The sequence below is a fragment of the Oncorhynchus gorbuscha genome, linkage group LG02 (genome assembly GCF_021184085.1).
Source record: "Oncorhynchus gorbuscha isolate QuinsamMale2020 ecotype Even-year linkage group LG02, OgorEven_v1.0, whole genome shotgun sequence".
NCBI classification, from domain to species: Eukaryota; Metazoa; Chordata; class Actinopteri; order Salmoniformes; family Salmonidae; genus Oncorhynchus; species Oncorhynchus gorbuscha.
The window spans coordinates 79,673,771-79,701,371 of record NC_060174.1 but is presented as its reverse complement, the minus strand read 5'-3'; the positions used below and the strand labels follow the sequence as shown (position 1 = coordinate 79,701,371).

Genomic DNA, 27,601 nt, shown 5'->3' with positions numbered 1-27,601 from the left:
AGGCACAGTCAACTTAGTGTATGTAAACTTCTGACCCACTGGAATTGTGATTAAATGAAATCTGTCTGTGAATAATTACTTGTCATGCACAATGTAGATGTCCTAACCAACTTGCCAAAACTGTAGTTTGTTTACAAGAAATGTGTGGAGTGGTTGAAAAATGAGGTTTAATGACTCCAACCTAAATGTATGTAAACTTCCGACTTCAACTATACATGCATGCATGCATGCATGCATACATACATACATACATACACACATACATACACACACACACACATACATATACACACACACACACACACACACACACACACACACACACACACACACACACACACACACACACACACACACACACACACACACACACACACATATTATATGGCTTTGAATGGAATAGTAGTCCAGCAGCTCTCTAGTCTAGTCAATGACATAGAGAACACAAGTTCTACCATATGTCTATCAATAGATCAGGACTAATGCAGTCTATACTGCTCTGCTCTCTAGTAGTGTAGTAACTTAGAGTTGAGTTGACTGGAACCTATAGCCTACTAAATGGAAAACAGTTCAATATTTTACTAGCAGCTGTATTTTTATGCATGCAAATGTGGTAGGTTAATCATTGTAGCGAGACCTCGCTATCTTCAAAACAATGTTTCTTAGGATAGAAACAATAAAACTAGAGAAATTCAAGGCATTTCAGAGGAATGCCAGACTACCTTTTTGACAGGAGTGTGTTAGTCTTTTCTTTAAAAAAAGTTTATTCTACTGTGTGGATATTTGGTTGCCCATCTTTGTATGCTGTCTCAGCCTGCTCTCTCTTGGTCTCTGCACTATGGTAAACTGATTTCTTATTTTCTAAGCTGCGCTTCTTGAATTCCCTTCCAGGTTGATGCAATTAAGGAAAAGGTGAAAGTCTATTCCTATATTCCATCTCTATCTTGCTGTTTTTGTTTGTTAATTTAGCCTGGAGCACTGCTACCTCAGGAATCTGCATGAGTTTTATTTTACTTCTCCCATATGTCAGTTACACTGCTGCTTTTACACACACACACACACACACACACACACACACACACACACACACACACACACACACACACACACACACACACACACACACACACACACACACACACACACACACACACACACACACACACACACACACACAGTAGTGCCTTCTCAACTGGACTCTCTCTGACTGGACAGCAGAGCACTTTAGTAGATCTGTAGTTACTCACCAATGACAACCCTTAGTCTGAGGAAGTCTGTCAATGATGCCAGTCTGCCATTGGTTCCCAGTCCTGACCCTTGAACCCACAATGACATTAATGTGCTTTTGATGTCCCAAGAGTGTTAATTTTGTAGAATAAATAACACTCATTAATGAACTCAATCTTGAAGCTTCTGATTGCTGGCATATAGCTAAGACCCCCTCTCAAAACAGACTGCAAACCAGTTGTAGACTGCATTTAACCATAGTACTAAAACTGTAAGCCAAGAAATGCATTGTATGATCAAAGTTTGTGAAGCGAATGCACTTTAAGTTGGAAAGTAGCATAGTGGTTAGAGCATTTGGCCACGCCGACAAGGTGAGAAATTAAATATGTCTGCCCTTGAACAAGGCACTTAACGTAATTCTTTTCAGGGGCACCGTACTACTATGGCTGCACCTATAGGCTGGGGGGTTTTCTTCTCCACAAAGGTTTCAGTAGTGATGCCATTTTGTAGTGATGAAATTCTATATTTCTCATGACTGACTTCATTCTCATATTGAAGTCTTGACAGTGAAATACAACTTGTGCTGCAGCACTAGAGGCAGAGAAAATAAAATCTGTCTTTATTAATTCATATTGAAGTTAGTAAATTTGCACGGGCAGTAGCTGAAAAGTGCATTCCTTCACAGACCTTTACACTGTATCCGAGAGAGTATGTATGAAAAACAGGTAATGGTACCTGCACTTTGGGAAATGTTCTCTGGTTTTAATATATGCACGTGATTGAGCACCTGCCAATGAGAATCTAGCGTCACTGCGAGCCTCTAGGAGACATTGATGTTGTCGGCTGTGCCTTGCTGTTGGTTGATGGGCCTTGAGTGGCTGGACTACGAATCATCCCGGGCTTTGACTCCCTCTGCGCTTCAGTACTTTTGCCTCTTTTTCATGCACATTATTTTAACCAATTGTAACACCACTACTGTAGCATGTTCTCCTTTTAATGACGCCTCTGTTTGTTGGAAGAGATTTACTCATTATTTTTAATGTTCTTTACAAGAGGTACGGAGGGAACTGAACCCACTTTCAGCACTGAGAAGCACAGAAAGATAGTGAACAAAATTATGAAAAGTAGTTTTTTACTAGCATCTTGCCTCTTACTGCAACTTTTAAACACAATTACGTTTTCTTCCTAACAACTTTTGGAAATCTGCTTCTGCTACGCTTAAGGTCACTCATTGGAGTTACAGTAGACTGATATTGCTGAGCTAAAACTAAGCATGTTTGATTTAAGGGAAAGGGTGAATAGGTCCTAGATAAATCCTAGAAAAAATACCGCCTGGCAGTTAACATCGCTACATTAAAATAGCTCAGATGACAAAGGTCAAGTGTTGATCATGAGATTTTGTACTCCTGTTGCATACTTGATATGGGTTTGGTTCTCTGCATACATAGCAATGTTAATATATACTGAAAACATCACTTCAAGAGTGGCTGAATGGAGGGACCAAATTTCATTAAGTATTTTTCCTCACATCTTAATGGTCATCTCTCATATTTCTTCACTAGTTTTAAATGTGTGGCGAAGGGGCAGCTCACAGCAGCCTTGTATGTGTTGCAAAGAATAATCACCTAGAATGCGCACACTTCACACACCTGGAACAGTCCTATCCATCAATCACTTAACATATTCAATGACTAAAGGAAAGAAGAGTTAATGAAGGCTTTTCCAGCATGTCTTCTCTGGCCTGCCTGCTTGTAGCTGTTTATCATGTTCTTTCTGACCTCTTCCAGGTGGACAAGCTGGAGACCTCTGAGTCCCTAAGGAAAGAGGAGGAGCAGGCGACAGAGACACAACCCATCGTCTATGGTAAGTGCCTCATGCATCATTCACAGCCAAGAATCTGACACGGCCAATGAGAACAGACATTCACACCAACTCACTCAAACGGTGAAGATGACTCTCGTAACCCAGCCTTTTGTGCTCTAAGTAGTAAAGATAGGATATAAGATGTAGAGTAAAGAGATTGATAAACTGTAAAGGTTTTTAATAGTGACAAGTTTGACATTGGTGACATGCATGTGGCTGTCCCTGTTTTGATATTCGTTTCAGATGTCATTTCTAACGAATATTCGTATAGTCTGCTGTACCTGTGCCAAAACTCTGGTATTTCTCATCCTAATAGGTCCTGATAACTTAGTAAATGGTGAGCAAACATGTTTTCAGCACTTATGTCCATAACTGATCAACACTCGCTTTCTCGTGGCTCTCTTGTCCCTCTGCAGCAGACAGGCTGTAGTCTTGTGAACAATGCATCTAGGCTTCCGTGTGTGCCAGTGGCTACTGCCTCTGACCTTGGAACACTTATGGCCGTCAGCATGGGTTTGAATCCGGCCGGCTGCCCTTTGACTTAATCTCCTCAACCTGTCTTCACTCTGCAGTCTGCTGTTCAAAAGAAAAATCATTCAAATAAAAATTAAGTTGAGCTTCCTTGGCACTCTGGAATGTTAGAGTTGAGCTGTGGCTTGTGTTCCATGTTAAGATAAGTTTAAAGTTTAAATATTCAAATCAATCGGCATCAAATGATTTGAATCAGTAAATTAATCGAATCCGAATAGATTCTAATCTTTGGTGTCAGCCCAACATGTGAAATGCCTCTCTTTCCTCCAGGCACACCCCAGCTTATGCTGACTGCTGGCCCAAGCGTGCCCGTGCCCCCCCAGCAGGCCTATGGCTACGGTTACCAGGCTCCTGCAGGCTACCCCCAGGCACCTCAGGCCCAACCAGGCTTTGGCTACGGCATGTAAAGGTCTCCTGGCAAGCCCTGGAGCCCATCCATCTCTCTCAGCTCAGTCCTTCACTAGGCTTTTACCATCTTCTCACAACATTTAGTGGATTCAAACAAGCAGTTTTTTTTTATGTTTTTGTTTTCCTTAAAAAAAAAAAACCTCATGAAGGACATTTTTCTGTTATCAAAGAAAAAGATTGGCTCACAATTATTATAATTTTTCACATTCCATTATATTTACTAGATGTCATTTTTTTAAAATGGGGAATGGTTTATGTACAATGAGGGGGCTTGTGGGAAGAGTGAGTCCTCTTCTTAATTAAAAGGTATGTTGTGAAGCATCTGATTTGCACTCTGTAGTGAAGAAACTAATGTAGAATCTCTTCATTTTGATATGTGTGAGCAGCTTGTTCTATCAGTCTGTAAAATGCATTTAATTATTGTATATTCAGAAAGGGAAAAAAGCTACAATGTTCTTTTATATTTGAACATGACTGCCACTTCCATGACCCACAAACTAGTAACACTATGTACAAATACCAGTAATGACCTACACAGGGTTAAAGGGGTTGTGTAGCTCTAGAGAGATTATTTTAAGATCCATTCAGACATGATTTCCAGACGTGAGTTTCATCCTTCCCAAGCCTATGCAGGCTCTCCAGTTAGTCATTGAGTGAGACCGTCTTTGCGTCTCACTCAGCTGCGTGTAAGACACTTTCCTTTCCTCATGCTGTAAAGTGCTCTTGTGGGACTATTCTATTTGGAGGGATTGATTAGGAGAATTAAAGAAGCTCTGTTCTTCAGTTTAGTCAGATGTGTGTTACACTTTTCCCCCCTCCCCTCGTGCTGCGGTTGGTTGGTAATATGCTGGATATGTGGTGTTCTAGGTCACTGTTCTTGATTGTACAGAAGAGGATATAAAACCTAATAGCCTTGACGTCCTGCCAGGTTTTCTTTGTGGCCAAAATGGTACCCTATTCCCTATATAGTGCACTACTTTTGACCAGGGCCCATAAAAATTGTACTGCACTATGCAGGAAATAGGGTGCCATTTGGGACTCAGGACCTATATTTGTCTGATCTAATTGAAGAGACTGGTAATTGTGTTTTTATCAAAGGCTTGTGTGTGTTATACAAAGAAAATCATTAACTCTCCCTATACTCCCAAAACAAATGACTAGATTTAAGCGTGCACTCATAGTTGATTGTGCAGGATCTGGATCATGATGATGAATGAAACAGCAGTTTTCTTTACCACATAAAATAAAGGCTTCTTGTTTGTCAAGAAAAGTCTGGTCAGGTCTGTTGTTCCCTTCTCAACCTTGTTTTGTCATCATGTTTGTAAGGATGATAGACTAACACGTCGGCCATGCACAGGTGTCAATGATTTGTGGCGATTCAACTTTTAATGGCCAGGGAATTCATTGCAAATGACAGCAGTCCTATTGCGTCGGCTGTGCACGGCCAACGTTTGTTCGTCTACCTTCACTCTTATGAACCTTTTATCAAGGCATCCTTTAGGGAAAATCCATATCACTATGGATTTTTGCCTGTCAAATGAGGGATGTATTAGTGTTTTAATCGCAGGCTCAGGTGGATTTGGGGTAGTTTAAGTACAAGTGCACATTCTAAATACAAAAAGATGTAGGTCTATTGGGTCTCTGGGTATCAGTTCTGCTAGGATGACATGGTTTTTAATGTACACTGCTCAAAAAAATAAAGGGAACACTTAAACAACACAATATAATGCCAAGTCGATCACACTTCTGTGAAATCAAACTGTCCACTTAGGAAGCAACACTGATTGACAATAAATTTCACATGCTGTTGTGCAAATGGACACCCCCAATAAAGGAGTGGTTCTGCAGGTGGTGACCACAGACCACTTCTCAGTTCCTATGCTTCTTGGCTGATGTTTGTCACTTTTGAATGCTGGCGGTGCTTTCACTCTAGTGGTAGCATGAAACGGAGTCTACAACCCACACAAGTGGCTCAGGTAGTGCAGCTCATCCAGGATGGCACATCAATGCGAGCTGTGGCAAGAAGGTTTGCTGTGTCTGTCAGTGTAGTGTCCAGAGCATGGAGGCGCTACCAGGAGACAGGCCAGTACATCAGGAGACGTTCTGCTGCCAGCAACATCCTCCAGCATGACCGGTTTGGCGGTGGGTCAGTCATGGTGTGGGGTGGCATTTCTTTGGGGTGCTGCACAGCCCTCCATGTGCTTGCCAGAGGTAGCCTGACTGCCATTAGGTACCGAGATGAGATCCTCAGACCCCTTGTGAGACCATATGCTGGTGCGGTTGGCCCGGGGTTCCTCCTAATGCAAGACAATGCTAGACCTCATGTGGCTGGAGTATGTCAGCAGTTCCTGCAAGATGAAGGCATTGATGCTATGGAATGGCCCGCCCGTTCCCCAGACCTGAATCCAATTGAGCACATCTGGGACATCATGTCTCGCTCCATCCACCAATGCCGCGTTTCACCACAAACTGTCCAGGAGTTGGCGGATGCTTTAGTCCAGGTCTGGGAGGAGATCCCTCGGGAGACCATCTGCCACCTCATCAGGATTATGCCCAGGCGTTGTAGGGAGGTCATACAGGCACTGAGCCTCATTTTGACTTGTTTTAAGGACATTACATCAAAGTTGGATCAGCCTGTAGTGTGGTTTTCCACTTTTAATTTTGAGTGTGACTTCAAATCCAGACCTCCATGGGTTGATAAATTTGATTTACATTGATAATTTGTGTGATTTTGTTGTCAGCACATTCAACTATGTAAAGAAAAGTATTTAATAAGAATATTTAATTCAGATCTAGGATGTGTTCTTTTAGTGTTCCCTTTATGTTTTTGAGCAGTGTATATACATAGTTCCCAGATGACCACTTCTCTGAACCAGGATTATCCTACTTCCAATACAGTTAAGTGTCCACGAGTAAGGGACCCTGGTGCTATCTGTGTCCTCCCTGCATCTTGGAGCAGAAAGACCTACTTTGGCATGGGTTAGCGGTTCTATCAGACTGTCCTCATACGGGGCTTTAACAACTATTTCGGCTGTCCACAGTACTCCCATTGCATCAGTAGCTCGGGGTTTCTGCGCTGGACCTGCTTGTAGGCTGACAGCGGCGTGTGAGCACTTGGCTGCCACTTTCCCCATACCCATTTTCAGCTCTGATCGGGACCACCAGAATCATTTTGAACTCTCCCATGAAGCTGGCTTCTGCTTCGCCCCAACTGCCGTTCCCCATCGCTGCTCCGATCCCGTAAGTGCCTGCCTAGGCGAAGTCCACAGCCCACTCCTTCCAATATTCAAATGTCTACCTGGCCGTACATGGAATACATTTTGATACTAGTCAAACCATTACTTAGAAAAACCCGTCGATAGTCACTTATTATTAGTGAATATCGACGGAGTATTTTGAGTTGTGCCGTTTCACGCGTATCTACCCTCTCATTGGCTAGAATGGTCCCACCTGATCTGGCTTCCATCTTTAAAGGACATGTCTTTCCCCTGTTAGAGAGGTCACTCGACCATCTTGTCAATATAATAAATAATCTTTGATCAAATAAAATACAGGTCTGTTTCCTGTGCGTCAGGCTGCGGCTTTTGACAGTTCGAGAGTGAAAAAGGAGAAGGTAAGGGGACTATTTGTTCGGTTGATGTCTGTTCATTGCCGTGGTGTTTATAACAGTAGTAGCATAATATTAGGCCAAATAGTCTATCCACATTTGACATTAGGCTATCCTCTATCAGCATGTATTTGTAAAATGCTAGTTTACTGACGCGTGCCAGGTTTTGTCAAGCATATAATAAGGTTGATCATATTGCTATAACCTAATATTTTATTTTGAGCCTCTGTAATTTTGACCGAGTCCTTGATGAATGAAAATGGTCTAGTGTCTGGTGGAAAAACATGCTTTCGTAACAGTAGGATCTAATTAATTAATGCTATCGTGTATGAATGAAGCTAGGTTAGTGTGAATTAAAGGTGATGTGGATTTGATGGTTTGGGGAAAACAAAACAAACGAATCTATTCTATTGCATATTTGTTATTCTTTATAATCCACCTTGCATCTACTTACTGGTCTGTTTTGTTCAGGGTCAATTTGTTAACTTCTTGACTTTTCATTGAGGATCTTTTGCTGGATATCTGAATCATTTATTCTCAAGAGGTGCTAGCTGCCAAATAAAAAGTGATCTATGGTGCGATTGAGGCTATAAAAATGTACTCTTTAAAAAGGGGTAGCAACTCCTGTCCTGACAGAATGTTGGGTTCTAGCTTGAGAGCAAGGTCACATTCTTGGTGCTTTGAAAAAACGTTTATCAAGCTTCAGTCATACAACAGGTCATTGATATTTTCACACAATTATTTTTGTCCTACTATACAGAGCTTGTCTGACAGCTGCTCTCAATTCAGAGTAACATTCAATATCTTTAGAGCTCAATGGGTGTCATGCTTTACAAAGTTAACATTTGCCATTTGATTTAGATTTTGGATGTAGGCCTATTACAATAGCATGCAATGTATTGCATTATAATGCAACTGTAGAAACCCCCTGCCTTATATCACTTATTGGGTGCCTCACTCCTACATGTCTTCCCTTTAGTCATTATATGGTTAATTTGTTCATAAATCTATATTAAACAAAACGCTACATTAAGTGAGAAGTAAGCTTTGGTCTGAAGCTGAAAAATAAAATCCACATGAGCATCAAAATGCCTACTTCACCCATATGCTCTGCCAAGGTTTTCCAGCACACAGCTTTTACATACTACAGAAGCTGTTTAGGATTCAAATCTTCACAAACAGCCTAATTCATACTTAGAGGTGCTGCTCCCACAATGTGATTTGTACTGCATACAAGGTAAAGTATTGGATTCTTTACAGAATACACTAAGACATTATCCCTTTCCATGCTCTTTTTAATTGTATGAAAGCATACTTAGTTTTTATACTTACAAGACCACCGGCTTGATTGAGTGAACTGGTTTGTCTTGTAGTAATGTGGTGCCTGCCTGTATTTCCTTAAACCTTTATTTTAGCTATACATGTCATTGTGACATGTATAGAGCTGGTCTGTGTTCCCGATTTCTGTAACCGTTAGCTTACCCGTGTACAATTTAAATAAGCTTAGAACCACTTGTTTTGCAAACAGTCCTGATTAATCAATTGCTGTGCTGATCAATGGACAGTTCATTACATTCATTTGACAGAGGTTGTCTAAAGTTATGTTTGTATTTATTTTGGCAATAAAGATGTTGACGCTACAATAATATACATGTACAATAGGCTGGGCATGGAAGTGAGCGCACCCATAACCACCAGGACCAGCAGACACACTGCTCACAGCCTGAAACTACCCATAACCACCAGGACCAGCAGACACACTGCTCACAGCCTGAAACTGCCCATAACCACCAGGACCAGCAGACACACTGCTCATAGCCTGAAACTACCCATAACCACCAGGACCAGCAGACACACCGCTCATAGCCTGAAACTACCCATAACCACCAGGACCAGCAGACACACCGCTCACAGCCTGAAACTACCCATAACCACCAGGACCAGCAGACACACCGCTCACAGCCTGAAACTACCCATAACCACTAGGACCAGCAGACACACCGATCACAGCCTGAAACTACCCATAACCAGCAGACACACTGCTCACAGCCTGAAACTACCCATAACCACCAGGACCAGCAGACACACTGCTCACAGCCTGAAACTACCCATAACCACCAGGACCAGCAGACACACTGCTCACAGCCTGAAACTGCCCATAACCACCAGGACCAGCAGACACACTGCTCATAGCCTGAAACTACCCATAACCACCAGGACCAGCAGACACACCGCTCATAGCCTGAAACTACCCATAACCACCAGGACCAGCAGACACACCGCTCACAGCCTGAAACTACCCATAACCACCAGGACCAGCAGACACACCGCTCACAGCCTGAAACTACCCATAACCACTAGGACCAGCAGACACACCGATCACAGCCTGAAACTACCCATAACCAGCAGACACACTGCTCACAGCCTGAAACTACCCATAACCACCAGGACCAGCAGACACACCGCTCACAGCCTGAAACTACCCATAACCACCAGGACCAGCAGACACACAGCTCATAGCCTGAAACTACCCATAACCACCAGGACCAGCAGACACACCGCTCACAGCCTGAAACTACCCATAACCACCAGGACCAGCAGACACACTGAACACAGCCTGAAACTACCCATAACCACCAGGACCAGCAGACACACACTGCTCACAGCCTGAAACTACCCATGAACACCAGGACCAGCAGACACACACACTGCTCACAGCCTGAAACTACCCATAACCACCAGGTCTAGCAGACACACTGCTCACAGCCTGAAACTACCCATAACCACCAGGACCAGCAGACACACACACTGCTCACAGCCTGAAACTACCCATAACCAGCAGACACACTGCTCACAGCCTGAAACTACCCATAACCACCAGGACTAGCAGACACACCGCACACAACATAAATAACTAAACACAAAACATACAATAATCACATTCCCATCCTCCCCCCTGATTGGATGACCTCAAACGTGTGTATGTATATGTGTTATATATACACACACACACACACACACACACACACACACACACACACACACACACACACACACACACACACCCTTCAGACAGCCACAGATCAACCCATTCCTCCATTCTACCATGGCGTCTCACTAGGGGGCTTGCACCTTCCCATCTGCAACATTGCCCCTGGACCTTCAAATCCCCCAACGATACAGTTTGCAGAGCCAATATAATTGATTTATTTAGCTAGACAAGTCAGTTAAGAACATATTCTTATTTACAAAGACGGCCTAGGAACAGTGGGTTAGAACAGGGATTGGATCTGGTTACTGGCCCAACGCTCTAACCACTGGGCTACCTGCTGGTTACTGGCCCAACGCTCTAACCACTAGGCTACCTGCTGGTTACTGGCCCAATGCTCTAACCACTAGGCTACCTGCTGGTTACTGGCCCAATGCTCTAACCACTAGGCTACCTGCTGGTTACTGGCCCAATGCTCTAACCACTAGGCTACCTGCTGGTTACTGGCCCAATGCTCTAACCACTAGGCTACCTGCTGGTTACTGGCCCAACGCTCTTACCACTAGGCTACCTGCTGGTTACTGGCCCAACGCTCTAACCACTAGGCTACCTGCTGGTTACTGGCCCAACGCTCTAACCACTAGGCTACCTGCTGGTTACTGGCCCAACGCTCTAACCACTAGGCTACCTGCCGCCTCTATTATGACAACCATTCCTGGACCTGACTCCAAAAACCTGGCACCGATGGACAGTACCAAAAGAGATGCCCTAATGAGTCGGTTTCCGCATGGCAGTCTGCAGAGGTCTGACTGTCCAATGCCCCACATACTGAGCATTCTTTTTGTAGCAAGAATTTAATATAATAGATTTAATTGAAAGTGACAGACTGATGTGTCAATTGTGGTTTTGTATAGCAGTTCATGAAAATCTGTTCCTAACTATCTTGAATTGTACACGGTTGTCAACCCTCTTGACTGCAAGTGAAACTGATACATTTTAACAATTTAGAATGGCTCATTGGAAGCTATTTCTGATTTTTAATTGGTGGCAGACAAAATAACTTATTCCTTTCATTTAAGTAATTTCCTGTTCCATTTTTGTGGCAAGAGGTGCAATGAGTTGGTTATAATTTTTTTTATAGAGAATACATCTCAATACAATTTGATTAATTGCTTGTGTGACAATTTTACCATCGTTGTTTGCAATGTCATTCATAAACATAAAATAAACTTCCTTATACATTATCTCCAATAAAAGTGGTGTATCCTCTATCAGTACATTGGAGTTTAAACATTATTTGTAATAAATGTTCTTCCTCTTCTGGAGGAAGAGTGGGTTACAAATTGGAATTGTAGCCCACTCAGTATGGCTTTATTTAAAAAGACAGGGTTTTATTGTCAATCCACCAGAAATGTATCGTTTTAGTCTGTATAACAGCAAAGAGGCCCCTTTCAAACAGATGTGTCCTACTGGAAAAACAGTTACTAGATACAGTTTTGGCATTGAACCTTTAAGTCAGTTAAGAACAAATTCTTATTTATAATGATGGCCTAGGAACAGCGGGTTAACTGCCTTGTTCAGGGACAGAACGACATTTTTACCTTGTCAGCTCGGGGATTCGATCTAGCAACCTTTCGGTTACTGGCCCAACACTAACCACTAGGCTACCTGCCGCCCCAGGGATAATATAAGCTTTAATATAGGTTTAATGCCTTGATATGTAATAGTTTTATCCCTCTACACTTATATTGATTATATAAATATACCCTTTTAACTTCCTGTTTTATTACAAATAAAATATTGTTTGCTCACGTGACTTATTAAAATATTTTCCTGGAGTGGGTAGAGCCATGAATAGATATGTAAACTGTGATATCATTAGAGAATTAATCAGTGTAATTTACTCAGAGGTTTCCCTTTCCAAGGTTTCAAAATCCTATCAAAATGTATATTTGCAAGATCATTAAACTTATGGGGTTGGTCCCCCTTTGCTGCTATAACAACCTCCACTCTTCTGGCAAGGTTTTTCATTAGGAACATTGCTGCGGGTACTTGCATCCATTCAGGCACAAGAGCATTAGTGAGGTCAGGCACTGATGTTTGGCGCTTAGGCCTGGCTCGCAGTCGGCGTTCCAATTCATCCAAAAAGGTGTTCGATGGGGTTGAGGTCAGGGCTCTGGGCAGGCCAGTCAAGTTCTTCCACACAGATCTCAACAAACCATTTTTGTATGGCCTCGCCTTGTGTACGGGGGCATTGTCATGCTGAAACAGGAAAGGGCCTTCCCTAATCTGTTGCCACAAAGTTGGAAGCACAAAATCATCTAGAATGTCATTAGATGCTGTAGCTTTAAGATTTTTCTTCACTGGAACTAAGGAGCCTAGCCAGTAGCATAGAAAACAGCCTTAGACCATTATTCCTCCTCCACCAAACTTTTACAGTTTGTACTATACATTGGGGTAGGTAGTGTTCTCTTGGCATCCGCGAAACCCAGATTTGTCAATCGGACTGCCAGATGGTGAAGCGTGATTCATTTACATTTACATTTACATTTAAGTCATTTAGCAGACGCTCTTATCCAGAGCGACTTACAAATTGGTGCATTCACCTTATGACATCCAGTGGAACAGTCACTTTACAATAGTGCATCTAAATCTTAAAGGGGGGGGGGGGGTGAGAGGGATTACTTATCCTATCCTAGGTATTCCTTAAAGAGGTGGGGTTTCAGGTGTCTCCGGAAGGTGGTGATTGACTCCGCTGTCCTGGCGTCGTGAGGGAGTTTGTTCCACCATTGGGGGGGCCAGAGCAGCGAACAGTTTTGACTGGGCTGAGCGGGAGCTGTACTTCCTCAGTGGTAGGGAGGCGAGCAGGCCAGAGGTGGATGAACGCAGTGCCCTTGTTTGGGTGTAGGGCCTGATCAGAGCCTGGAGGTACTGAGGTGCCGTTCCCCTCACAGCTCCGTAGGCAAGCACCATGGTCTTGTAGCGGATGCGAGCTTCAACTGGAAGCCAGTGGAGAGAGCGGAGGAGCGGGGTGACGTGAGAGAACTTGGGAAGGTTGAACACCAGACGGGCTGCGGCGTTCTGGATGAGTTGTAGGGGTTTAATGGCACAGGCAGGGAGCCCAGCCAACAGCGAGTTGCAGTAATCCAGACGGGAGATGACAAGTGCCTGGATTAGGACCTGCGCTGCTTCCTGTGTGAGGCAGGGTCGTACTCTGCGGATGTTGTAGAGCATGAACCTACAGGAACGGGCCACCGCCTTGATGTTAGTTGAGAACGACAGGGTGTTGTCCAGGATCACGCCAAGGTTCTTAGCGCTCTGGGAGGAGGACACAATGGAGTTGTCAACCGTGATGGCGAGATCATGGAACGGGCAGTCCTTCCCCGGGAGGAAGAGCAGCTCCGTCTTGCCGAGGTTCAGCTTGAGGTGGTGATCCGTCATCCACACTGATATGTCTGCCAGACATGCAGAGATGCGATTCGCCACCTGGTCATCGGAAGGGGGAAAGGAGAAGATTAATTGTGTGTCGTCTGCATAGCAATGATAGGAGAGACCATGTGAGGTTATGACAGAGCCAAGTGACTTGGTGTATAGCGAGAATAGGAGAGGGCCTAGAACAGAGCCCTGGGGGACACCAGTGGTGAGAGCGCGTGGTGAGGAGACAGATTCTCGCCACACCACCTGGTAGGACGCAATCCAAGCATGGGCCGCGCCGGAGATGCCCAACTCTGAGAGGGTGGAGAGGAGGATCTGATGGTTCACAGTATCGAAGGCAGCCGATAGATCTAGAAGGATGAGAGCAGAGGAGAGAGAGAGTTAGCTTTAGCTAACTCCAGAGAACCCGTTTCCAATAGCGGCACACTACACAACTCCAGCCAATGCTTGGCTGTGCACATGGTGATCCTAGGCTTGTGTGCGGCTGCTCGGCCATGGAAACCCATTTCATGATGCTCCCGATAAACAGTTATTGTGCTGACGTCTTCAGAGGCAGTTTGGAACTTGGTAGTGAGTGTTGTAATCTAGGACAGATGATTGTTACGCGCTCATGCGCTTCAGCAGTCCCGTTCTGTGTGTGAAGTGGCCTACCACGTCGCAGCTGAGCCGTTGTTGCTCCTAGACGTTTCCACTTCACAATAACAGCACTTACAGTTGACTGGGGCAGCTCTACAAGGGCAGAAATTTGACGAACTGATATGTTGGAAAGGTGGCATCCTATGACGGTGCCACATTTAAAGTCACTCAGTGCTTCAGTAAGGCCATTCTACTGCCAATGTTTGTCAATTGAGATTGTATGGTTGTGTGCTCAATTTTATACACCTGTCAGCAACAGGTGTGGCTGAAATAGCCGAATCCTCTAAGACCTCTCCATCACGGTTGACAACTCCACAGTGTCAGCCTCCCAGAATGCAAAAAGCCTTGGCGTGACCCTGGACAACACCCTGTCGTTCTCTGCAAACATCAAAGCAGTGACCTGCTCTTGCAGGTTCATGCACAACATCCGTAGAGTACGACCCCACATCAAATCAAATTTTATTTGTCACATACACATGGTTAGCAGATGTTAATGCGAGTGTAGCGAAATGCTTGTGCTTCTAGTTCCGACAATGCAGTGATAACCAACAAGTAATCTAACTAACAATTCCAAAACTACTGTCTTATACACAGTGTAAGGGGATAAGGAATATGTACATAAGGATATATGAATGAGTGATGGTACAGAGCAGCATACAGTAGATGGTATCGAGTACAGTATATACATATGAGATGAGTGTGTAGACAAAGTAAACAAAGTGGCATAGTTAAAGTGGCTAGTGATACATGTATTACATAAGGATGCAGTCGATGATGTAGAGTACAGTATATACATATGCATATGAGATGAATAATGTAGGGTAAGTAACATTATATAAGGTAGCATTGTTTAAAGTGGCTAGTGATATATTTACATAATTTCCCATCAATTCCCATTATTAAAATGGCTGGAGTTGGGTCAGTGTCAATGCCAGTGTGTTGGCAGCAGCCACTCAATGTTAGTGGTGGTTGTTTAACAGTCTGATGGCCTTGAGATAGAAGCTGTTTTTCAGTCTCTCGGTCCCAGCTTTGATGCACCTGTACTGACCTCGCCTTCTGGATGATAGCGGGGTGAACAGGCAGTGGTTCGGGTGGTTGATGTCCTTGATGATCTTTATGGCCTTCCTGTAACAACGGGTGGTGTAGGTGTCCTGGAGGGCAGGAAGTTTGCCCCCGGTGATGTGTTGTGCAGTCCTCACTACCCTCTGGAGAGCCTTACGGTTGAGGGCGGAGCAGTTGCCGTACCAGGCGGTGATACAGCCCGCCAGGATGCTCTCGATTGTGCATCTGTAGAAGTTTGTGAGTGCTTTTGGTGACAAGCCGAATTTCTTCAGCCTCCTGAGGTTGAATAGGCGCTACTGCGCCTTCTTCACGACGCTGTCAGTGTGAGTGGACCAATTCAGTTTGTCTGTGATGTGTATGCCGAGGAACTTAAAACTAGCTACCCTCTCCACTACTGTTCCATCTGTGGATAGGGGGGAGTTCCCTCTGCTGTTTCCTGAAGTCCACAATCATCTCCTTAGTTTTGTTGACGTTGAGTGTGAGGTTATTTTCCTGACACCACACTCCGAGGGCCCTCACCTCCTCCCTGTAGGCCGTCTCGTCGTTGTTGGTAATCAAGCCTACCACTGTTGTGTCGTCCGCAAACTTGATGATTGAGTTGGAGGCGTGCGTGGCCACGCAGTCGTGGGTGAACAGGGAGTACAGGAGAGGGCTCAGAACGCACCCTTGTGGGGCCCCCGTGTTGAGGATCAGCGGGGAGGAGATGTTGTTGCCTACCATCACCACCTGGGGGCTCAAATCCAGGCACTTGTCCTCTCCCATCTGTATTACTGCAACTCGCTGTTGGCAGGGCTCCCCACTTGTGCCATTAAACCCCTGCAACTTATCCAGAATGCAGTAACCCATATCTGGTTTTCAACCTTCCCAAGTTCTCTCATGTCACCCCAATGCTCCACTGACTTCCAGTTGAAGCTCACATCCACTACAAGACCATGGTGCTTACCTACAGAACAGTAAGAGGAACTGCCCTTCCCTACCGTCAGGCTATGCTCAAACCCTACACCCCAACCCGAGAACTCCATTCTGCCACCTCAGGTCTCTTGGTCCTCCAACACCCATGGGAGGGCAGCTCCCGCTCAGCCCAGTCCAATCTCTTCTCTGGCACCCCAACGGTGGAACCAGCTTCCACCTGAAGCTAGGACAGGAGTCCCTGCCCATCTTCTCGAAAACCCTGCCTCTTCCAACAGTATCTTAAATAATCATCCTCCCCCGCCCTACTAATAATATATATATAACTAAATTGTACTTGTGTTCCAGGAAAGTGATCTGAATATATTTTTGGAGCTTTAAATTCGTTTTTAACTCTTGGGATAGTTACTGCAAATGGTGAAATGTCTCATTTACTTGCCACCACCCCCTCCGCTGCCCCCGACTATCCTTCTAGTGCGTTATCCCTTTCTGTGCCCCCACCACACCCCGCACTAGACTATAGTCGTGTAGGTTGTATAATTATATTGCCACCGGAGCTTGAAACGGTGGTTTTTGGCATATTGCTAGCACTCAAGACATCTCAGTATGGTAAGTTGCTCTGCCTGCCTCGAACATTGTGCATTACTTATTGCGTACCAAGAGATTCATGACTTTTTGGTACTGTTGATAGGCTACTTTAAAAACCAGTGCGCACTGCGTGGAGAGGGAGTGATGCTAGAACTGCTTGTCAAAAATAAATCCCATTTAATTCGACGCGATTGTTTAACATGTTACTTGAATTATAATTTATCCCCTGGTGAAGTTTCACAACCATAGTTTTGCTTTCGAAGCGTAACGGCACAAGTGGGTTCACAATAGGTCTCAAACACGCAGTCTGTTTATTGAAGGAAGTTATTGCGCAATCGAGTCCTTGGCTCTGTGCGCGCTGCTGGATCTAGGACACGCGCTGTTTTGTTCTTTTCTGGCATCAGCCTTGAATTTGCGGATTGTGAGATCAACATTACAGGTAAATCAAAGATTCTGCTCTTTAAATGATGAAGCGTAGTGGGGGTTCCAACTCCCGTGTACTGACAAGCTGTGATGCTACTTATTTGTCAACGTTTTGCACCAAGTTACGTCACACAGCCAAACAACAGTCTTGTTGATGCACGAGAGTAGACCAGACAATATATTAAAGGGTCAATCCGGAGTTCAAACAATAACAAAAAGGTACACCCTGCCTCTTGTTTTGGTAAACAGCTGAGGGATGGGGCTTGAGAAATATGAACACTCAAATTCCTAGAGCTGTGGCTGCAAGGACTGACCATCCATGAGATCAAAATGGTAATGTTAACCATGTTTTGAACCTATACAGTGTTTGTTTACATGGTTTACAAACATAGGAGTAAAACAAGCTTATTTTGTGGGATCTTATGGGATATGACATTAACTCATGAAGCATTTACAAAAGTTATTTTCTTCAAGAATCAATGGCTATTAATTTAACTGACCAAAAATGTATGTAGCAATTCCAGATTGGCCCTTTAAAGGTGCTTGACTAGCTCTGCAATGCAGCTGGTTTTGATGCATGATGCTTATTGCTCTCCTTTTTGGACAGCTGTCAATACACCGTATATCCAAGCTGTTTTGTCTCAGCCAAAGTGACTTCTCTCACAGAAAACATTCATGGTATGATTAGAGGCAGCAGTTGAAGTCGATATGGGGCATCCAATACCTTTACTCCCCCTAAACTTTACACGACTAGCTTAACTGGTAGGTGTAGGAACCAGTCTGTGAACCAGGACACTGCATTATTGAGCATGTAGGTGTAGTAGGCTATTATCTCCTACTACACTGAATATTATAGCCTAAACTCAACACTGACTGAGTGATGATTTTAATGCTACAGTATTTTCAGCCCAATAAATAACATTTTCCCAACCCTTTTCTATCTCAGTATTTGTATTAGAAGGAACAGGTAACTTTTTGTAAAACATCTGTTTGGCTACTTTTTTGTAGTGTTGATTGTAAATAACTTGCTCATTCACTTACTAGGAGGTTTGAATGAGCAGTGATGAACCTCTGGATTTAGACCTATGAGCCACCTTATACCGTTCAGTAGTAGGTTGTCACTGTCCATGTGTGTTCCAGAGGCTCGCAGCTATTATTTCTCACAACAAAAACAACCCTACTCGGGCCTCAGTCAGCATGTGTCCATAGAATTCCTATCTATAATAGAAAAGAGCCATCATGGGCCCCTGTAAAATCCAACGCTGTACTGTGTCTGCAGTCTGTCAGCCCAGTTAATGTGTACATTTGTAAACTGAATACAGGGGCCCTCCTGTAGCAGAGCCAAGGGTGCTGGATAGAGGGATTATCAGGCTGTGTGACACTGACACTTCCACCAGAGCTGAGCAGCCTGCGTGCCTGTATGTCAGAGTCCCAACTCGCAGCTCTAAGCTGTCTCTCACACACTGTTCTGTGTCCTGCAGATTAGTGGTAACCCGATAAAGCCCTATGTATGACCTAATGATACCATCACCTTCTGCACTCTGATCATCACTCTGCCATGACTAGACCTGCCAACACTACACAGTCTGTCCAATATCTTGCTGCACTTTCCTCAACACTCAGTCGGGGCCGACAGTCCCCTAGGTCTGCTCTAACCAGTCTGTCCTCTCTGTTTTTTGTCATTCCTCTTCAGGTGTCCCCCGGTCCAACCACTACTCAATGAGATGGCAAACAATGGGGCAGACTGCGAGCTACCTCAGAGGCGCCTATCAGCCAGAGAAAAGCACAACGGCCAGTCTGCAGGTAGGGACCGCTGAATGAACCACAACATGACCATGACCAGTTAATGAAGTTAATGATTGTTAGTGTTGACGTAACATACGGTGATGTAGGCCAAAGTATTTGTTCACTGAAGAAAAATAAAAACCAGCACAGTATCATTTGAGTTGATTTGAGCTACAGCCTAGTAGTTCACATTGACTGACATGTCTTTAGAGGTGGTAATGGTAAAACCCACTGTGTGTGTGTGTGTTTTTGAAGACTCCTTGTCGCTGAGTGAGAGGAAGCAGAGGGACCGCGAGGAGCGTGTGTCTCTGGTGTTATGGAAGAAACCGCTCGTCACGCTACACTACTTCCTGCGGGAGCTGCTCACAACCCTGAAGGACTGGATGTGGAGGTGAGACACACACTTCAGTCCTCATCTCCTCCATCTTGGAAGTGTTGAATATAAAAAGTGTTGACTAAAGTGTTAAAATATAAAGTATTTCTGTTTCTCAGTGTGGAAACAGAGGTTATGTATTCATGAATCTCCCCAATACTGCGATCCATTGCACTATGACAGACTAAGCAAGTATACAGTCGAGCTGGTGGTGTGGAATAAGACAAAGGTCTGAGCCCACACACACACTCCCTACTGCTGTGGCCATGTTATGGCAGCCCAGCCACAGACCGACGTGGAGGCAGCAGGGTCAGAGTCTACAGTAGAAGATAGAGGCTCTTTCTCAATTCGTCTTTCCTCTATTCCTCGCTGCCTCTGTCCTCACCTCCTTCTCTAACTACATTGGGGGAGAAGAGCCAATGTCCTTCTCCTTCAAAGTGTTTTGAGAAGGATGCGAGGAGAAAGGACGTGCAGACAGGAGACCTTGAAACTCTACCTGCTGCCCTCCTGGCTCGCTCCCCTGTAATTCATCCTGTGTGCCTGGCTCTACAGTCAGACCAAACAAACACAGGACCATTTATTAAAACAACTACGTAAGCAGGGAGTCGTTTTTGCCATTAATCTTCATTGATTTTGCTATGAAGGATGCTAATTAGATGCACTGCCCAAATTATATTTTTACCAGCCCAGTTTAAAAAGTGTTTAGAAAATGTTTATTATGTGTTCAGTTGAATAATACTCCCACACACTCCGTATCATTGCAGGCTCAATGTTGATGGTAATATAGAACCGGTTTCTGATATGAATAACCTTGTCTCAAGGGTGATCCCCATGATGTTTTCCCTGTTTTTAGTCACCTAATTGTCTGTTGACATGTACATGATGACATGAAGTCAATGTGCACATTGAGCCTCTTGTGGTTGTGCATGAGGACATAATGTTTATTTTCTAAATGACAAGAGGATGTGGTAAACCACAAGACAAGTAGCTTGCTGCCAGAGTAAGAGGCTGCTTAGTTCAGGATAGCACAAGTTGTTTTCATAGGCTCCTGAATGGCGCAGCGGTCTAAGGTACTGCCTCTCAGTGCTTGAGGCGTCACTACAGACACCCTGGTTCGATTCCCGGCCGTGATTGGGAGTCCCATAGGGCGGCGCACAATTGGCCCAGCATCGTTTGGGTTTGGCCGGTGTAGGCCGTCATTGTAAATAAGATTTTGTTCTTATTTGACTTGCCTAGTTAAATAAAATGTAAATGGTGAGAGAGAAGTGTGTGTGTGTATATGTATATATATATAAAACAGCTAGTGTGATAAGTTATAGTACAGATAATTATTTGTAGTATCAAAAGCTTTATAAGCAGACATGTGGACATGAAGCTAGGTGTAGGAATATGGTTAGGGTTGAGCTAACATGTGGACATGAAGTTAGTGTTAGGGTAATGGTTAGGGTTGAGCTAACATGTGGACATGAAGCTAGGTGTAGGAATATGGTTAGGGTTGAGCTAACATGTGGACATGAAGTTAGTGTTAGGGTAATGGTTAGGGTTGAGCTAACATGTGGACATGAAGCTAGGTGTAGGAATATGGTTAGGGTTGAGCTAACATGTGGACATGAAGCTAGGTGTAGGAATATGGTTAGGGTTGAGCTAACATGTGGACATGAAGCTAGTGTTAGGGTAATGGTTAGGGTTGAGCTAACATGTGGACATGAAGCTAGGTGTAGGAATATGGTTAGGGTTGAGCTAACATGTGGACATGAAGTTAGTGTTAGGGTAATGGTTAGGGTTGAGCTAACATGTGGACATGAAGCTAGGTGTAGGAATATGGTTAGGGTTGAGCTAACATGTGGACATGAAGCTAGTGTTAGGGTAATGGTTAGGGTTGAGCTAACATGTGGACATGAAGCTAGGTGTAGGAATATGGTTAGGGTTGAGCTAACATGTGGACATGAAGCTAGTGTTAGGGTAATGGTTAGGGTTGAGCTAACATGTGGACATGAAGCTAGGTGTAGGAATATGGTTAGGGTTGAGCTAACATGTGGACATGAAGCTAGTGTTAGGGTAATGGTTAGGGTTGAGCTAACATGTGGACATGAAGCTAGGTGTAGGAATATGGTTAGGGTTGAGTCCGCATGTTGACATGAACTCAGGGCTACTGTTAGGGTTTGCTTTATAATCTCATATCTGATTGAATTGACTTTCAAATTATTAACAGAAAACCCTCAATAGGGTCGAAAGTAGTGCACTATGTAGAGAATAAGGTGCCATTTGGAAAGCAAATGGCACCTTCCTGCAATGCAGGAAATTTAACTTGTGAATTTCCACTTTGAAATTTCAGACTTCATTCTTTTTATTAATCAACCCCTACAAAAGCCATTATCCACATTTCCTATGGCTGCAGGATTATTTTCCTGCTGTAGCAAACTGTCTCAAATTAAGATATCTGTAATATCCTGTGACACAGATTAATAAGTGGGTGAAGACAGGAGAGGAAGTGAGTATAAGTCCTTTAATAAGGTTACCAAGGATCAGGGCCTTAAGTCCTCCAACAGACCTCAGCCTCAGATGCCCACTTAAACACATTGGGATGGGATCAGGGGGGGGGGGGCTGTTTAGAAGCCTTTTGGACCTAGACTTGGCTCTCCGGTACCGCTTGCCGTGCGGTAGCAGAGAGAAGTCTATAACTTGGGTGGCTGGAGTCTTTGACAATTTTTAGTTCCTTTCTCTGACTCCACCTAGTATATAGGTCCTGGATAGCAGGACGCTTGGCCCCAGTGATGTAACATGTGTAAATATTTGTATGAACATAACAAGATTCAACAGACAAACTGAACAAGTTCCACAGACATGTGACGAACAGAAATGGAATAATGTGTCCCTGAACAAAGAGGGGGTCAAAATCAAAAGTAACAGTCAGTATCTGGTGTGGCCACCAGCTGCATTAAGTACTGTAGTGCATCTCCTCCTCATGGACTGCACCAGATTTGCCAGTTCTTGCTGTGAGATGTTACCCCTCTCTTCCACCAAGGCACCTGCAAGTTCCCGGACATTTCTGGGGGGAATGGCCCTAGCCATCACCCTCCGATCCAACAGGTCCCAGACGTGCTCAATGGGATTGAGATCCGGGCTTTTTGCTGGCCATGGCAAAACACTGACATTCCTGTCTTGCAGGAAATCATGCACAGAACGAGCAGTATGGTCCCCTTCCTGCAGGCACATCCTGACATGACCCTCCAGCATGACAATGCCAGACAATGATGTCTTCCCTGTAACTCCGCCCCAGACCATGACGGACCCTCCACCTCCAAATCGATCCCTCTCCAGAGTACAGGCCTCGGTGTAACGGTCATTCCTTTGACGATAAGCGCGAATCCGACCATCACCCCTGGTGAGACAAAACCGCGACTCGTCAGTGAAGAGCACTTTTTGCCAGTCCTGTCTGGTCCAGTGACAGTGGGTTTGTGCCCATAGGCGACATTGTTGCCGGTGATGTCTGGCGAGGACCTGCCTTACAACAGGCCTACAAGCCCTCAGTCCAGCCTCATTCAGCCTATTGCGGAGAGTCTGAGCACTGATGGAGGGATTGTGCGTTCCTGGTGTAACTCGGGCAGTTGTTGTTGCCATCCTGTACCTGTCCCGCAGGTGTGATGTACCGATCCTGTGCAGGTGTTGTTACATGTGGTCTGCCACTGCGAGGACGATCAGCTGTCAGTCCTGCCTCCCTGTAACGCTGTCTTAGGCGTCTCACAGTACGGACATTACAATTTATTGCCCTGGCCACATCTGCAGTCCTCATGCCTAAGACGCGTTCAAGCAGATGAGCAGGGACCTTGGGCATCTTTCTTTTGGTGTTTTTCCAGAGTCAGTGGAAAGGCCTCTTTAGTTTCCTAAGTTTTCATAACTGTAACCTTAATTCATTGCCGACCGTCTGTAAGATGTTAGTGTCTTAACAACCGTTCCACAGGTGCATGTTCATTAATTTATGGTTCATTAACAAGCAAGGGAAACAGTGTTTAAACCCTTTACAATGAAGATCTGTGAATTTATTTGGATTTTTACAATTTAAGATATTTTTACTATTATCTTTGAAAGACAGGGTCCTGAAAAAGGGACGTTTCTTTTTTCGCTGAGTTTATAATCTGCATTCACTTCATGCTCAACCCCAGAGAGACAGGCTCCATTGAAATCCATACACAAAACATTCCATTCAAAAATCTTAAAGGCACAAAGCACACTTTTCTGCAGACACAATTTTATAAAGTAATAATTTTGACTCTTACCGACGTCACCTCACCCATGATATTCCTTGTGATTTCAAACAGATCCCCCTGGTAACATTGAGCCAAAACCCTCACTCAGACTATAAAATAATCTAGGGATTTCTTAGCTTCCATCACAACTTTACTTCTTTTGTTTCCTTTCTTTTACAGAACTGTAGCCCACTAACTCTCTCATCACCCAACATCAGCTTCAAATAGAAAATATGTTTCCTCCATCTTTTCCACACTTGCTTCAAGGAGCGGTCTTCCTTCCACTCCAAACATTCTGGCACACCCATTTTAAAATGCCAGGTGACCTAGTTACTGAGCTGAAACACCTGCGTCAATTAACCACTTAATTAGCTGGACCTATGGAAAACAAGAAATGCTTGATAATGAACACCAGTCTGCAATTGGTTGAAAATTAGGGGACAGGTCTAGAAACTGAAATGTTTGGTAAACCCACATACTATGTGGGTTTACAGGCAGTTAACCCACATGTTCCTAGGCCGTCATTGAAAATAAGAATTTGTTCTTAACTGACTTGCCTGGTTAAATAAAGGTTAAAATAAAACATTTAAAAAAAGATTCATGTGTAGTGCTTTATAATTTTGTAATATAATGGAAATACCATACTACACACTAGTATCCCCCTTAATCATGTAGTGCTTACGATAGAATTTCGTAAGTATACTGGAAAATACCATACTACACACTGTAGTATCCCTTGATCATGTAGTGCTTACTTTAGAATGTTGTAGAATACTATACTACATACCCATTGTAGCATTCCTTGATCACGTAGTGCTTACTTTAGAATTGTCTGATCGATTGGACTCCTAGCTGGCTTTGTCGATGCTGTCCTTGGGGAGCTCATGCAGGGGATCTCCTCTGAGTTTCCCTCTTGATCGTGTAGTGCTTAGTATAGAACGTTGTAGAATACTATACTCCATACTGTAGTATCCCTTGATTGATTTTATATGACTATATGAAAACAATAAAAACACAAATGTGGATACAATGCATTTAGAAATTTGTCGATAACACAAAAAAAGTTACACGTATTTCCTTTGTGGTCCAAGTTCAAACATGTTACACATTGACAGCTAACCCATATGAAAATACTATAGTATACTATGTTCTAAATAAATGACTACACTCACTGTATTGTTTTTTCCAGACTTTACTGTAGCATACTGCAGTATTAACTGTAGTGTTTTTGCAGTATGCTGCACCTCTCTGATTCAGAGGGGCTGGATTAAATGCAGAAGATGCATTCCGTTGTACAACTGACTAGGTATCCCCCTTTCCCTAAAGTGTTTTTGCCGACATGACTGTAGTATATTGTAGTAACGCCTGCCGACTATGGTTAGCTAAAATGGCACAACTACTGTTTAATGAGGAGAACACCTCAACCAGAACATAACACATACACACGTTCGTGACAGGCCACCTATTGAGTTGGTTCTACATTTCTGAGCAATGAGCGGATCAGACAACAGCAGAAATATACATGTTTTATTACAATTGTAACATCTAAACATTAGACAGGTTCTAGGCCGATTTAAAGGGAAACCGTACAAAAGCAGATAAAGAGCAAGCAAAGTATTAAAGCTTAGAGGATTAGGTTTGCTTGTTTGACACAGATAACACATTAAGAAGAGTACACCAAAATGACTTGCATCTGTTACCTCCACTAGATAGCTTTCTGAAATACATCAGTGCTTTCAGAGATTCAGCTGACCAAGTTCACAAGATGACAAACCATACTGCACTTCTGATGGTAGAAACCAAACAGTTTGTTTACATAATCAATAGATATTTCTGAAATACTACTTTACTTATTGGAGGGTGCTGCCAATAAACTGCCACCTCCACCTCGGTGTTTAAATTCCCAAAGGATGGGACATGTTGCTGATGTGTGCAAAGGGAAAATGAGCTGTGCAAGGTGTGGTGGGGATCATGAGTACGGAAAATGTGGACCTGATACTAAAGTTAAGTGTTGCAACTGTGATGGTGAGCATAGTGGAGCATATGGGGGATGTGAAGTAACAAAACAAGCCATGGAAACGCAGAGGTACAAGGTAACGAATAATGCATCCTATGCAGAGGCTGTTTGTGAAATGAACAAGCCTTGTGATTGAAATGCTGGCTCCAATACATCAGTGGTGGCTGCGTCTAGGATGACTGTAGCCCATGGCGCCTCAGCCTGGTGCAATGTGATATGCAAGCAATAATGTTTGGTTACAGAGAAATCGCACAGAGAAATTGTAAATCGTATAGACTTCATAGCGTTCTTGTGTAGAGCAATCGATATGGGTCAGAAGAGGAGCAGGACTGCACGAGCAATGGAAGTAGTGAAGAATTGCAGCTCAAGAATTACTGAACATTACTTAAGCTTCAGTACCATTGATACATCAGATGTTGAATCATAATCCGGATGATGACCAGAATAAGTTTGATGTATTATACTTTTTTAGCATCCTTTAATGGAAACTAGAAGCCTTATTGCAAATGGTCAAGAGTTTAAGAAACATGTGATTGATTTAGAGATTAGAGAGACGTGGCTTAGACCACATGTTGATTTTTTTTATTCCTGTTTATTGTTCAGTCAGATCGGACAGAACAGCTGATCAGGGTGGAGGATGCGCTACGTTCACAAAGGAAGGGCTTGCATATCGTAGCATTTCTGTTCCACCTGAATATAAATGTGATGGTTGAAATCTACGGTAGGGCTAGTAATATTAAGCTGTCGAAGTTGTACAATTCTTGTCGTGAACTATCTGTCGTGATGTTTGATGAAATATCAGGAGAATTGGGCTCTAGGGAGATGGTACAGCGACTTTAATACACATAATAGTTTATGGGGAAGCACACATACTGATGCTAATGGTATGATTGTCAAGGACATGATGGAAGCAACAGCATTAGTATATCTTAATGATGGATGTGGTACAAGAGTTGATGATGTTAGAGGAGTGACATCCTGCCCGGACCTCACAATGGCTTCTAATGCTGTTGCAGCCATGTGTGAATGGAAGGTAATGGATGATTCTGCTATTTGGAGTGATCATTTCCCAATTGCCAGTTTCTCCCATTCTTCTCTGGAGATCCACTTAAGTTATGTCAGGTTGGATGGGGAGCGTCGCTGCACAGCTATTTTCAGGTCTTACCAGAGACGTTCGATCGGGTTCAAGTCCAGGCTCTGACTGTGCCACTCAAGGACATTCAGAGACTTGTCCCGAAGCCACTCCTGCATTGTCTTGCTTAGGGTCGTTGTCCTGTTGGAAGGTGAACCTTCACCCCAGTCTGAGGTCCTGAGTGCTCTGGAACTGGTTTTCATCAAGGATCTCTCTGTACTTTGCTCCGTTTATCTTTCTCTTGATCCTGACTAGTCTCACAGTCCCTGCCTCAGAAAAACATCCCCACAGAATGATGCTGGCACCACCATGATTCACCATAGGGATGGTGCCAGGTTTCCCCTAGACGTGACGCTTGGCATTCAGGCT

At 43.9% G+C, this 27,601-nt stretch overlaps 2 protein-coding genes across 11 annotated transcripts in view; both read left to right on the top strand.

Annotated features, from left to right (window-relative positions):
* The window catches only part of LOC124010579 (clathrin heavy chain 1-like), a 48,343-nt gene extending 43,993 nt beyond the window's left edge, over nucleotides 1-4,350 (top strand). For 2 of the 7 annotated variants that reach the window (XM_046323198.1, XM_046323188.1), the window contains 4 exons: nucleotides 892-912; nucleotides 3,015-3,090; nucleotides 3,407-3,427; nucleotides 3,892-4,350. In XM_046323198.1, the coding sequence (XP_046179154.1) occupies nucleotides 892-912; nucleotides 3,015-3,090; nucleotides 3,407-3,427; nucleotides 3,892-4,028 (255 nt within the window). In that variant the 3' untranslated portion in view covers nucleotides 4,029-4,350. The remainder of the gene's footprint in view (nucleotides 1-891; nucleotides 913-3,014; nucleotides 3,091-3,406; nucleotides 3,428-3,891) is intronic. The other 5 variants (XM_046323226.1, XM_046323207.1, XM_046323245.1 and 2 more) reach the window with 3 other exon arrangements.
* Nucleotides 4,351-6,818: 2,468 nt separating this feature from the next.
* The window catches only part of LOC124010561 (vacuole membrane protein 1-like), a 117,731-nt gene continuing 96,948 nt past the window's right edge, over nucleotides 6,819-27,601 (top strand). The window contains exons 1-3 of one of the 4 annotated variants that reach the window (XM_046323148.1): nucleotides 6,819-7,642; nucleotides 19,372-19,481; nucleotides 19,719-19,854. In XM_046323148.1, coding sequence (XP_046179104.1) covers nucleotides 19,403-19,481; nucleotides 19,719-19,854 — 215 coding nt within the window. In that variant the 5' untranslated portion in view covers nucleotides 6,819-7,642; nucleotides 19,372-19,402. Of the gene's footprint in view, nucleotides 7,643-17,148; nucleotides 17,277-17,514; nucleotides 17,695-17,927; nucleotides 18,012-19,371; nucleotides 19,482-19,718; nucleotides 19,855-27,601 lie in introns of those variants that run through there. The other 3 variants (XM_046323157.1, XM_046323167.1, XM_046323140.1) reach the window with 3 other exon arrangements.